Below are 13565 nucleotides of genomic sequence, written 5' to 3'. Positions count from 1 at the left end.
CTGCTCAGATGCCGATGAATCGACGGGGACTTTGCGTCCGAGGGCACCTTGGCACTGACACCTCGTGCGCCACCTCGTGTGAGTGCTGCCTATTTACTTAGCTGTCTGCGTGGATGTGTTACCCACATCTGTTTCCTCTCAATGACTTGTCCACGTGATCAAAATCTGACGTAAAATGCAAAGGACACAAATGTTTTTAACTTCAAAGAAGTTAGAAAATTTTTACTGTTGATAATCATATTTTTTAATATGTTCAAAGCTCCATAACAAGTTAATTTATTAGAGTAACCTTGACTTAGCAGGACTTGGGGATGGGAAGTTATGGGCAACCGGCCTTTCACAGGATACGCACGGTCTTGTGACTAAGTATCTGTTTCATGTGGAATTCAGTAACCGCTTTCCGAGTGTCTGTCTTGACGGCTCCGTGCGCGCAGGTGCCCAGGTTGGCACGCTGCTAATCACAGCACAGGTATTCAGTGCATGTTTTTTTAATGAGGAATACTATTTATAAGACAGATTGTTAAAAATCATAAGAAAGTCATGAACCCCTGACAGTGTCATAAAGGACGTATCTTCCTGTCCCAAGAGCTGCTGCCATGTAAATTACACGGGGGGCTTTTTTTTTGTCTGCTTCCTCTGGTTCCAGTTCCACCAAGACCCAAGAGCTGATTATTTCAGAGCCTCGCAGCGTTCAACCTGACTGACTTATGGGATATTGAAGCCCAAAAGGTCCTTGGAGTGATTTTCTGGAAGAATATCATAACTACCGGCAAAGCGGGTCGAATCTATTCTGGTTCCACTTTCAATTTTCCTGAAAAAATGAGACCATGACCCAGTTTCACCTCCTGTTCTTAGAACGTGACCCGACACCCACGTTCTGCGCCTGGCCCGGCCCAGCTCAGGCACGGATGCCTGCAAGCCGGTGTCTCTCCCTCTCCTTCTTCAGCTTCTGGCTGGACAGGGGTCTGTCGATGAGTGATACACCCCCATCTGCCCGACTACTCCCGTGTCTGTGTTGACACCGCAGCAACCAAGCAGCGGGCGGGTTGCGGGGCTGGTCACCAAAACGCATCGCAATGCTGCATTTCTGTTTCGACTGAATTCAGTCTGATCCTCTTAAACCGAAATACACTTAACCTGCTTATCACAGAGGCTGTTGGTCTGTGATTCTTATCCTCCATCTTTTCACTTTCTAATCTGTTCCCCACCTTTGAACCTCAAAAATGGGCGTCAGCTCTTCCACCCACCACTGGCTTTGTGATATCAGTGGCTAAGGGTCCAAAGAGCCAGGTATTTCACCCCAAAGTCTCCCCTTTTGCCTCCAACACCTAGTCCTGAAAAGATGAGTTCCGAATCCCTCTGTACTTCAAAGTCTTCCTTCACAGAGAGGAATAAAGACGGACCTGGCCCCTGCCGAGGAGTACGAGATCACAGGTGGCTGCGTGCTTGGGGCTACTCAAAGGGAGGTGTCACAGAGATCTTTATTATTCCAAGTAGTGAGACCGGCTCAGAAGGGTTCACGGCTCAGAATTATTCTACCGCTTTGAACACAGCGTGGACTGGAGAGCGTCTCCTTTCAGCCTCCCCATCCTCACGGGAAGGGCCCTTTTCAAGGGGACATCATTTATGAAGAACAGAGAGTGTCACAAGATACAAAAATTGTCACAAAATGACAGTCAGCCAAGGCTGCACGTCACCATGCTGGTTACCCGGACAAGCTGAGCCGTCAGTGCTCGGGGCGCGGACGTGCCATAGACTAGACCTAACGACGATACGGTCTGAAATAGAACTTAGAACAAAATCCCATCCCTTGGAGCGTATTCCATCGGCTTTTTCTGCTCCTGCTTCTGCCGGTATCTGGCCTTCTGGTAGAAAACGATGATGACCACGGTGACAATATTCAGAAGCACGGTGAGCAGCAGGAGCCAAAAGGAGTAGCCATAACTGTGGGTCATCCCTCCGTGAATGGTTGACGGATAAAGTGGGTAGAGCACCTGGGCCAGGTCTTCCGAGAGGTGATTGGACTGGACGTTCCCCACAAACAGCACCATGGTCAGGAAAGCGAAGGAGGCTGAAAGAGGAAGTTGCGTGAGTGATACAGCGATAGTTTTTCACGTCACGTTCTTTCTTTATGGAACTCGTCCTCTGTGGGCGTCTACTGAATGTCCACTCTGGGGCACATACCCTTTCAGACATTAAGGTGAAACGTAATGAAACATAAGACACGAGCTGGCTCCTAGGCCCGAAACGCCAAAGATCGTGCAGGGGCGCGTGACCAAGAGCAAACGTTCCAGCCCAAACCCCTGCAGAAGCAGAAGCAGCTGCAGCGCAGCTGGCGCCCCACACGGCCTACTTCCTCGGCCGGTGCACACAGTAGGTGTCTGAAAGGGTAAGCACACAGTAGGTACCTGAAAGGGTGAGCGCACAAATGGTTGAAAAGGACTTGGGAGAGCTGAGGAAGGACAGAGGGCTTCGAATAGAAGTGCCACCCACACCAGGCCACGGCAGGCTGTGAGCTCGGAGCGCCCGGAGACAGGAAGGGGCTCCTTTCTACACCCAGTTTAGAAGAAAGCTCAAAAATGTTTTATCGTCCTCATTTCGTTCTTCACCATGTCCTCCACCAGAGGACCTTCCTGGGCCCCGAGTTTGGAAAGCCCTGACCGGGTTGAAGATCGTGGTCGTGGAGTCGGGGGGCAGGGCTGGGGGCTGCAGCCCTGGCTGAGGGGGCTCCCTCCGGCGGGTCTGAGCCCCGCTCCTCATCTGTCAAGGAGGATAAGCCGGAGATAAAAGGTGGACTCGTGGAGGGGGCTGGGAGCCGGGGGCAGGGGATGACAGCCAAAGCTGCTCAGAAAGGCTTCTTTCTGAGGTGATGAGGCTATTCGAAACCGGACGGTGGCGATGGCTGCACGTGTCTGCGAGCATTGTCACAGACACTGAACTGTGCACCTTAAACGTGTGAATTGCATGGCGTGGAAATGGTCTCGCAATCCAGCTGTTTGGGAAGGAGGGGAGGAGGTTCAGGACCGGACGGTCCCGTGTCTCAGACTCGGGGTTCGACTGTGCTGTGTGGCCACTGGGCAGTCCCCAGGATGGAAGTTGTTAGGGACAGACGCTGTGTAACTCCTTCTCTGCTGACATGTACCCAGAACTAGACAGATCTTTTGGCATCAAACGTGTCCTGGACATCCTGGCCGTAACCCACACCTGGGGAGCTCTCCACACAGCCCCCCCAGAAGCCCTAATTACAGGCTTTTGTGCGCAGAGAAGCTTCAGCTGTCCTTGATGACACGTTTCCGTCCTCAGTGTAATGGTTTTACCTCTTCGTAATTTGTACGTACGAAGGCTCTTCCTCTGATGCCCCGTGCGTCTCGTACCCCTTAATTTTCCTCCATGACGTCCTTGTGAAGTTTCTTATAAAAGCTTAGTCACAAAGGGTCAGCCCGAATACAGGGTTAAACAGCCTTTTTCTAAAGAGGACGCACATGGCATTGATTTGAGTCGGGCGGGGTCAGTGCACAGACGTGACCGCTGACCAGCTGACCGGCCACCCGAGGAGGCGACACGCCTCACTGCCTGCCTCTCCGTCTGTCTGGGGCAGCAGGATTTACGGGGGGCTGCAGGAAGCGCTCTCGAAGACCACAGATGCCCGCTTCCCACCCTGGCCTGTCCCCACTGCCCACGTGACCTGCCGTATCACTCTGTGCTCCTTGGGGACCTTAGCCGAGGAGCCAATGTGTTGGAGCAGACTGTGCATGCCAGGCGGTGCGGTCCGAAGGGCAGGCTGGGGTCAGAGGGCACAGGAGCCCAGGAGGCGACACTGCTGTGTTTCTCCTGGAAGCAGAATCCCCACCTGTTCCCTACGAAACGAGCCGGCAAACCCACTTCCTCTCTCCCCTCAGCCAGGGAGAGTTTGTCCAAACCCAGCTCCACGAGGGTTTGCCCCAGGTCCCTCTGGTGTCCTGATCAGCCTGATACCTGACCTGGGGCCACGATGGCCCAAGGCATCTATATGCACGAAACCCTTCTGCGGACCGAGCCTCAGGAGACGAAGAGACTCGCTTGTGTGAAGAAAGTCTGGGGTCCCCAGAGGCCAACTCAGGCCAAAGTCAGGCTTATCCCAGCTCCGGTCAAGAGGCTCAGGGAGTTCCGAGAGGGCCAGATGCAAAGCTGGAAGGTCCCCCTGGGCCTGGGCTGCAGTCAGGGTCAGGATCAAGGTCCCGAGGTCTCGGATTGTTCTTCCGCCCACCCTGCAGCCTCCCCAGGAGTCAGAAGTGTCCCGAGCAAGGAAAGGAATGTGGCAGGAATCTCGCTGTCAAACAGTTCTTTGTCGTAGCACAGGCGGGGGAGGAGGCAAAGTCTGCAGGCCCCTTTCTTCATGTTTTTCTCCACGAATATGCATCGGGCCTCTGCCCTGGGCACAGTCAGCTGTTAGTCAACTGGGGACAGGAGAGCCAGCCTTAGGGACCACAGGCCTCGCTCTCGCCCTGACGAAGGAAGCACTTTGAGCCTTGAAGGCGGCAGACCTGGCATCGTGGGCTCATACCTGCTCCTCCCTCTGGTCCTTGTGCCCAAACTTCCTCTGGGAACCCACGCCAGCCCCAGCCCCAAGGGGACGGGTGTCCTCAGCCAGTGGCGGGTCTCTCAGGGAATTCAACCCTGCCACCGTGGAGGTCGCTTCGGGGTCGGGGGAGGGCTATTCTGGTGAGAGTCAGATGGAGCGGAAGGCAGTCTCTCCTCCTGGGCTGCGATCAGTCGGCCATGGGCCACGAATGGCCTGCAGCCACGCCACCTGAGAGCACCAGCCCTGCCGCTTATCGATAGAGGGAACCCTGGGGACATCTAGACACTGGGGGCTGCCGGAGAGAGCGCACTGGCGGGAAACTGACGATGGTGTGAGCCAAAACCCCAAATCCAGCTGTACCTGAAGCCCCTGCTCCTCGACTTCTTATCACATGAGCAAAAGTTAAAATAACGTCTTTTTCTACCCTGGCAGTGAGTGCCACTGAGTCGCGCTTTGGTTTGGTTGACTGAGGTCAATGATAATCATAGAAAGGGCTTGAGAAAGGGACCCTGGCATCTGGGGGAGGACACCTGAGCTTATGACCAAGTCCTGACCCTGTGACAGGAAGCAGGAATTCTCATTCCGCAGGATTGCTGTGCCTGCCCCCAGTGGACGCCCACTAAATCTGGGTTGTTGCTTGTTTTTACCACCAGACAATAAAAGCACAGAAAGAAAGGACGAGTCACGTGGGAATGTGGCTCAACCAGCCAGACCCCGCAGCCTCGGAGCTGAGGTGTGAGCATGCAGCGTGGCCATCCAGGCCGATCCCAGCTCCGCCTGCCGTCCGGGGTGACCGATCGTGAGTCGCCCTGTTCAAAGGCCCCTGCAGGACCAGCAAGGTGCGTGGCTCTCTCATGCTCATGCTGTGCCGGGGCTGCTCACACACGTCCTCAACTACTAGCTTAAGAAAGGCCACAGTGAGGATTTACACGGCCCGAGTCAGCGGGTGCTGCCGTCGGCGCCTCCTGCACCACCTCTCGGAGCCACGCCAGAGACACGGGGCCCCTTCCGGCCACCTGCGCTAGGCTAGCGTGAGGACGGCCTCTCACAGGACAGGAGGAAGCCGCCCAGAGCCCCTTCCCCGAGAGCACCTCTTCCGTGCTCGAAAGTTCTGGCCTGGCTTAAAATACACCACCCGGAACTGACACGTCGGCAGGACGGGCTTCTTTACATGCTCCCTCGAGATCAAGCTTTCATGGCGGAGAGACAGAGAACAGGAGAAATGCGGCTGCCTGCCAGGGGCAAGAGGCGCTTACGCGACCAGGCCTGTGGGCAGACGTGGTGGCTCCAGAGGCTGCGAAACCCCAGTGAGACTCGAACCTCCTGTGACTCGAGCTGGGACCCACTTCTCGTCTGGGCTCCAGCCCCCACCCCGACACCTTGCCCAGCAAACAAATAAAATCACCTAGCGACACCACGCAGCAGCACCCTGGGCTCACAGGCCACCCACGAGAAGGGCGTTGGCCCTAGAATTGTGGTTTCTGTGGCACAATCATGCAGATGTGTCACGAATCTTAGCCCCAGTGAACCGTTGTTGCACGGAAGTGGGATGGAGAGTAAATAAGCGTGCGTGAGCGTGTGTGTGAGCACCGGTGGGTACGTGTGTGAGCATGTGCGTGTGTGTGAGCATGTGCGTGTGCGTGAGCGTGTGCGTGTGTGTGAGCGTGTGCGTGCGCATGCGTGTGTGTGTGCGTGTGCGCATGCATGTGCGTGTGCGTGAGCACCAGTGGGTACGTGTGTGCGCTTCTATCCGTCACGTGGAGCCTAATTTGGAGTTTTAAGCACACAGCAGGAGCCCAGCGAATGTTTTATCGATCCGTGTGTGTCTTGTTTAACTCCGTACATTAGGTGCCCAAAGCAAAGGCTGGTGCACGTCATAGACTTTAACACCTAACACCCGCTCCTCGCTCCGCTCCTTGCCTCTCGCCAAGGCACCTAAAACAGAATCTGATTTCCAGAGATGCTTAATCAACGCTGTTGATTTATAACACTAAACCGCAGCCCCCGGCGAGTGGCTCGGCACCCGGCGGGTTGCCCTAACTCCATGCTCGACGGTGATTGTGTGTGTTCGCGTGTGTGGCAGAGACGTGGAAAGACCGGGCAGAGCAGAGTGCCCGGGCCGCGGCTGGTGCTCACCGCCGAGCCCGCTCCAGGTGTACACGCCGATCGGCCCCAGGAACGTCTGGTAGGGGTTGCTGATGCTGTTGTAGAGGGTGAAGCCGGAACTCAGCAGCGAAGTGGACAAGCCGAGGAACAGGGCCAGGATGACCACCCAGTGCAGCGTCTTAGACGAAGAGCTGTTCAGCTTCCCTAAAACTAAAACAAAGTTTGGTGAGGTTCGTAGCGCAAAATGCAAATCACGGCGTCGGCCCCCCTTGCAGACCTGACTGTGCTGGAACCAGAGAGGACCCAAAGCCCGGGCGGCTTGAGCGAGGAAAGTGCTCATGGCACGAGCCATCGGATTTCTTTCTGAGCTCAATTCCTCTGCATTCTAACAAAATTTTATAAAACTTGCGTATTTCTTGGGTGCAAAGAGCTCCAGACACGGCCATGCAGTCGTGTAAAATGAAACACGGGTGCCCCGGGCCTTTGTCGCCCTCCTGTTTGCGGCCACCACCTCCATCCTCCCTCTGTATCTGTTTCCTCTGCCTGTTCCTCTGTGTGCAGCACGAGATGCCCAGCACCAGTGGCGTGCGTCCCCACAGCTGCCTGGAGCCCCGGCCACGCGCCGCTAAAACCCCTCCCTGGCTGCCAGTATGTTTCAGTGCCATCATAATAAATCAAGCGTCTATCAAGACACTCTGTGGAGGTCACGCAGACAAGGAGAAAGTAATTCGGGACAAGGACTTCAGAGTCCGTCGCAACAAGCTAACGAAGCCTTCGCGGGCTGCCGGGTTTGAGAGCATGGTGGTGGTGGGCGGAACAGAGGAAAGGCCCCTTCTGTTCCCCCGTCCCGTTTCCCAGGCCCCGGGGGGAGAGCAGGTGGCCTCTCGCAGCCTCGCCACGGAGCAGATCTCAAGAACAGTTGCTGGAAAGGCCTGGGAGTTTCTTGATCCAGGGCGGCGTGGGGCTCGCTCTTTCAGCTCTGGCTCTGGAACCGGTCTCTCTAAGAACAGGGCCTGGGAGCTGGAGGAGACCAGGGAGCTGTGCTCGCTGGGGGCGGGGCGCTGCCTAGCCTCCCCCCGAAGCGTGTCCGGGCTGCCGGGAGCCCTGTCTCCGCGAGGTGGCCCTTCCCATCTCAACGTTGCCGAGGTCATTTAAAGGGTCTTCTCTGTGTGGTGCCCAAGCCCGCATCTCTACGACGTTGTCCGAGGTCCTGATGTTCCCGTTGGAGCAACAGAAATCCGCTGGCTCCCTCCGGCCTGGCAGCCTCTCCAAACATGTGACTGTTTGAATGGGACGTAAACCCGCTGTGGGTAGCAGCCTGGTCTCCGACGCCCCCCGTAAGGCAGGACTTGCTTCTCAGCGCGTGCCGGGCGGGACGCCCACAGCAGGCCGACGAGGGCGGCTGCCACCCGCTCACGATCCAACCGCTCTCCGGTCTTAGACGTCTAAATTCTATCAGCTCGGTTCCTTCTTTTTAAATCAGCAGAGGGAGTAAATTTCCCTCATCGGCCAGACAGTGGGCATAAAATGGATCTGGCCAGCATGTCTGCCTGTCATCAGACATCCGAGGTATTGGGATCTCATGGCGAAGACCCTCCTGCAGAGAGAGACGTCACATTGGTGGCCATGAGCTAGAAGTGTCCCTAGACAGAGCAGGCCCTGGGGGAGAGGCCCTGGGGACGGCAGCCAGGCACAGGGCTGAGAGGAAGAGAGGACCGTGTGGTGGAGAGTGTGCAGGCGGGGGAGAGGGAGGAAACATAAGCACAGCCCACGGGCCCGAAACCCCGCGGTACACCAGGGAGGAGGACGAGGGAACCCTCAGCTCGGCACCGGAGACGCCGACTTCGCCGTCCCGGGCCAGAGAGGACAGCGCCTCTGTCAGTGAGACAGGCCTCGGAGCGAAGTCCAACTCCCACTGTCCAGTCCACGCGCCCCTAGGGGTGCCGCACCGCTCCGCGATTTCTGTGAGTGACCCGCAGACGCGCCGATGCTCTCGGCATAGTCCTCCTTGTCATGCATCCCTGGTACGCACTCCAGCAGGGCGCTGGTTAAACTAAAACCATCGTCCTGGTCGTCACCACCGCCGGGGGATGCGGGCGGGGGCCCCTGGCTGGGACTGTGCCTCTTGCCCCTTGCCGGGCCCACGACGGAGCAGCAGCGGCTCGGGGACTCGCATCGCTATAATTCAGCACACGCCTGTTTTGAAACCAGTGGCAGGTGATGCAACGGAAAGACTGGGAGACCGGGAGCGATCGGACACACCTGCTCAGAGGTGCAGGGTCAACGCTGCAGGTGCTTCAAAGCTCAGGCACCAGAGGAAGAACCGCTCCCGCTCCACACTCGCCCGGCTTCTCCTCGGGCACAGGGCAGCCGCTGGGGTCTGACCAGAAGCTGGCTCGGGACTAGACTTACCCTCCTTAGCCAACGAGAACCCATTTGGATACTTAACTAGAAAACAGGAATTTCAGGGTGGGACAATTTCAGGCACCTGGAGAGCTGTCCCGCTGTATCCCCTTAACAGACGCTGTAAATGGATGCTCATTCGCTACTGGTGAACGTCCCACCTCTGCACAGTGAACTGGGAAGTGACAGCCAGGTGGAGCTTTGTTCTTGACTTCTGGGAAGATCTAATAAACACGATTTTTTAAAAGGGATCCGGTTTGGAGCCTGTGGATGCATACTTTTCCGTGTATTAATGTGACAATTTATCTCCATTTTAACTGCCATATCGCAAACTTAGGTTTCGGCGTTTTGAACCAATTCCCTGCCGCACAGGTGTGACAGCCGAGCTCGCCTGCCCGCCCGGGCGCAGCACGCAGACCACACAGGCCGGAAGCCCGCGCAGCCCACGGGAGGCAAAGGAAGAAAGAAAGCCCCGCCCACCTGACCGCTGCTCTCCGCCCGCGGAGCCGGCGATGCATTCGGTTCCGTCCGTTCCGTTCTCCCTTTCCCGGGCCAAGCTTTGGCACCAGGAAAAACCACCTCACAATTGGAAGTAATTGCCCGGATTCTGGCAGCCCTGGGAGAGAGGCCGTGACTCCCACAGCTGGGAGGGTGGGCAGCGTGCAGAAACTGGGTCATCCGGACACCCCGGCTCCCTGTGCATGGGGGTTCAACCCCTCAGGACCCACTTGCCATCTGGCCCTTCTCGCTCTGAGAGACCGAGGGACAGCTGCTGGCTTTGTGAGTGGGTCAAATTGACCTGGTGGGGCCCCTCAATCAGTGGACCACAGTGTACCCCTGGAGGAGCTCATTAAGCCCACAGATCCCAGAGCGTGGGAAGTCCCAGCTGGCGGCCTCTACCCCTTGGAAATTTACCAGGATTCTCGCGGGGAGAAGAGGGGAGCGATGGCTTTTCTGCCCCCTTAAGCTCCACTTCCCAGTGCAGTCATGTCTCTAGGGCGAATAAGTCACTTCTCCTTCAGAATATATGGGACATGCATGGTGGGGACGGTGAGTGGGCGTGAGGAGTAAGGGACTGGCTTGCGTAAATTCTGGAGGAGTAAACCTCGTTTGTTCTCTTTGCAATTAATTGACTTTTGCAGCAGACTTGTTTTCCAAATTATTTTTAGCTTGGGCTAATAGTACAATGTTGAGCTCCCTGAGAACAAATGGGTGGGCAGGGAAGAGCCTGGCGGGCAGGGGGAGCCAGGCTGGGGCAGAACTCCCCCTCACCGTCACAGCCCCCTGCGTACTCCTTTGCCCAGCAGTTCATGCCGGCTGTTGGGTTTAACCGATGGGAGTCTTTCTCTAGGAAGACTAGGTGGTGAGTGCATGAGCTGTGCACAGTTCTTCTCAGTATCCAAGCCCCTCGCTCACATGGCAGCTTCTCAGGGCAGTGTTCGTCAGCTGGAATTCAATATCTAGAACTTTCAGAGCAGCCAAAGCGGCGTGCTCACTGGCAGACACAGAGGAGCTGTCACTTTCCATCTGGAGGTTGGACAACCTGGGATGACTCTACACGAGACTGCTAGGCACCCGGGTCAGCCTGAGCTGCTCAAGTCACCTGGCTACCCAGTGGAGTGTCCTTACTAGGTCTCATTATTTTTTCCACTGACCGACCTAGTTTGGACTCAATTAGTTTGGCACTTTGAAATCAGCCATCGTCACTTCGTTCTGCTCGTTCATTTCAAAATCTACAGCCCCAAATGGCACGGTGTGATAAATCCTATGAGAAAATAGAACTGAGCTTTGCAATATTCATTACTCTTTGAAGAATTTCAGTTGTGACCTCATCGTAGCCAAGAAGCTGACACGGTTAACTTCTCAAAGGGAAATGTCAACCCATCACCACTGGGCAGGCGAGTGGCTCTGACACAGGTTGTACTGTGCTGCCAGTGATGGCTCTGACTTGAGGTAAACCCCGTGTGGTCACAAGAAGCCTGCGGGACAGCAGCCACATGTCACTGCGACGTTGCAATTCTGCCCCCCGGAGAAGCACCAGCAGCTGCACACCGCGACACACGCTTTAATCACGTGACTTTCCCCCATCTTTTCCAAAGAACTGTTGACAAGTGTTCCGAGTTCAACAATTGCTAAAATCATCAGCGAGGGAGCCCTCAAGGCTCTGAGGGTCCTTAGCAGACATCAGCCAGAGCAGCTGTGCAGCACCTTCACCGATGGGGACATGTTTTATCTTCTCCAGTGCCTGGAGGCTGACAGCGACCTGAGGCTTGGAATGTGGCTCTCGGGAATGAAGGATGGAAGGAGAGAGCCAGGCAAAGCAAATGCAAAGGTTCCACCTCCTCCCGTATGGCAGTGGCACCAGCCCACTAGGCCCCGCCCCCTTCGGGGCTGTCCTTGACCATGGCTGTCCTGCTCTCTCAACCCCACCGTGGTTCTCACGCACCACACACAGCTGCAGAGTGGCACTCTGACCTACCCTCACCCCCTCTGAGCTACCTGGCACATGGATGGGCAGGGCCCTTGGTAAAGGCATGTAATGCAAATTGGTACCAACTGGTTCCAAACAGATGCTGTATAAAAATCAAAACCTCACAGGGTGTTATCTCATATTTTAAATTTTTGAAACGTGCTGGAGATTCAGAACCTAGTACACACTTTGGTTTTGAAAATTCTATTCACATAACTGAAAATGTGACTGAATCTTTGAAAGTCTTGCCTTCGGGTGGCTACAAAGTGACTATTCCTCGTTCTCCTGAGAAGCTGAGGCTGGTCCTGGAGGAGGTGTGTGAGGCTGCTGGGTCTGTGGGAGAGACCTTGCTTTCGCTAACATCCAGAAGACAAATTTATTACTTGGAGCTATAACCACGTTGCTCTGGATCTAAGGAAACCATTTCATTAACAAAGTCACAAACTGAAGCTGGAACCTGGAGCCAGCGCCTACCACTGTGTACTACACAGGGACCAGGAACCACATCTGTCTAAGGTAGAAAATGACACGTATTTATGAGTCAAGAGGAAATGACTGCATAATACCTCGTGACACCTGCACAACACCTGTACGCAACACTGTGCAGAGCAAAATCCATTCCAGGTGCTGAATAATTTACAAATGTTGCTTTTTAAATTTAGAAAATGTAATAGCATATATTCGAACTTCAAAAGTCAAAGAAGTAGCTAGTTCAACTTATCGTTCTCCATGAATTTTTATTTTCTACTCATCGAGTGAGAGTAGGCTATTATTATATAAGAAACCAGAAAAAAAAAACATTTAGGAATTCCTGTAAAGTATGTAATTAACAGAATTAATAGCAATTTAATATCACGTCTAATAACAACGAGATATTTTGGAGGTAAAAATGCAAACACAACTTAGTTAAAGAGAGGAACTTGAGATGTAGAACTAAGAAATGGGCACGTCTTCCACTCCATTTTTCCCCCTGGTAGACGTGTCTAACAAAGTTCTGGGCAGAGGCTTTTGCTCCAGCTGAAAATTCACAGTCTGCACAGTCAAAAATCATGTTCCTACTGGCTGTTGGATACCATGTTGCTGCTACCTATTTCTTTTTAACTATTTACTTGTCAATAAATTCAGTGGTATCACTTAGACATAGCCTCTGCTCCAATGGTTCAGACTGTTCTGCCAGCAGACACAGTAACCAGAACTAAAGAAGCCAAGATAACGATATGGTGAATTCTCAAAATTAAAAATACCTGCTCGTATCTAGAGCCCAACTCGAAGCTTACAAGGAAATTATTTTTGATGATTATTTGGCGCAGATATAGAATGTCATGACTTTCCCAGCTCCTTCAATCATACTATTTCCATTCAAATCACTTTTTCATTTACCTTCAAAATATTTGTCTGGTTCGGCAAGTCCTTGATACAGTTCTTGAGTGCTCCGACCGCGAAAGAGTCCGTAGGTGATCACAATACTGCCATTTGAAGAAAGATCATTAATGGCAATTTTACTGCTGACCCATTCTTGAGTCCCAAGAGTAGCACAGATTACGATGAAAGACCCAAAGCTTGTAAAAAAGCTTGATAAAAACATCAACGTTTTCTTTGTTGTAGGCATTTTCTCACAAAAAGAAGGGTCCTAGGGTAAAACAAATGATTTTTATAATATTTTTGGAACTTATCATTTGGAGTTCAGAACTTAGAAATAAAGTCTAATGCTTTCTTAAAAATACGAAAGCTCTCTCTTCATAGGAAGGGCTATACTAATGGACATTGGACTACGATCTTGGTTATAAAGATTTACAGCAGGTGAACTTTGGTCTGGAGTAAGAGGTTGCTATGGTTACAGCCAACCAGGAGGAACAAGAGGTAGGCATGGTCCTCCCAAGGCTTCCATAATCACATACTTAATGTATAACTCTTTGTCTAGTGCCCTGGAAGCAAATTCAGCTACCATGTCAGAACAGGTCTAGAATTCCTGAATAGTGAGGGAGCGAGGGATCTGTACCCTCCCCGCAAATGTCGCTGATTCTA

At 53.7% G+C, this 13565-nt stretch overlaps 1 protein-coding gene across 1 annotated transcript; it reads right to left on the bottom strand.

Moving 5' to 3' along the window:
• Nucleotides 1-1790: 1790 nt before the first annotated feature.
• On the bottom strand, nucleotides 1791-13149 carry CLRN3 (clarin 3). Its single transcript, XM_006912859.1, has 3 exons — nucleotides 12921-13149; nucleotides 6698-6877; nucleotides 1791-2071 (listed from the first exon to the last, which is right to left on the bottom strand). The coding sequence occupies exons 1-3, from the start codon at nucleotides 13147-13149 to the stop codon at nucleotides 1791-1793; spliced, it is 690 nt and encodes a 229-aa protein (XP_006912921.1).
• Between the last annotated feature and the right edge of the window lie 416 nt (nucleotides 13150-13565).

This window comes from Pteropus alecto, unplaced genomic scaffold (assembly GCF_000325575.1).
Source record: "Pteropus alecto unplaced genomic scaffold, ASM32557v1 scaffold74, whole genome shotgun sequence".
NCBI classification, from domain to species: Eukaryota; Metazoa; Chordata; class Mammalia; order Chiroptera; family Pteropodidae; genus Pteropus; species Pteropus alecto.
Note: the sequence above shows the minus strand (reverse complement) of the source record. Positions and strands in the feature narration are given on the sequence as shown.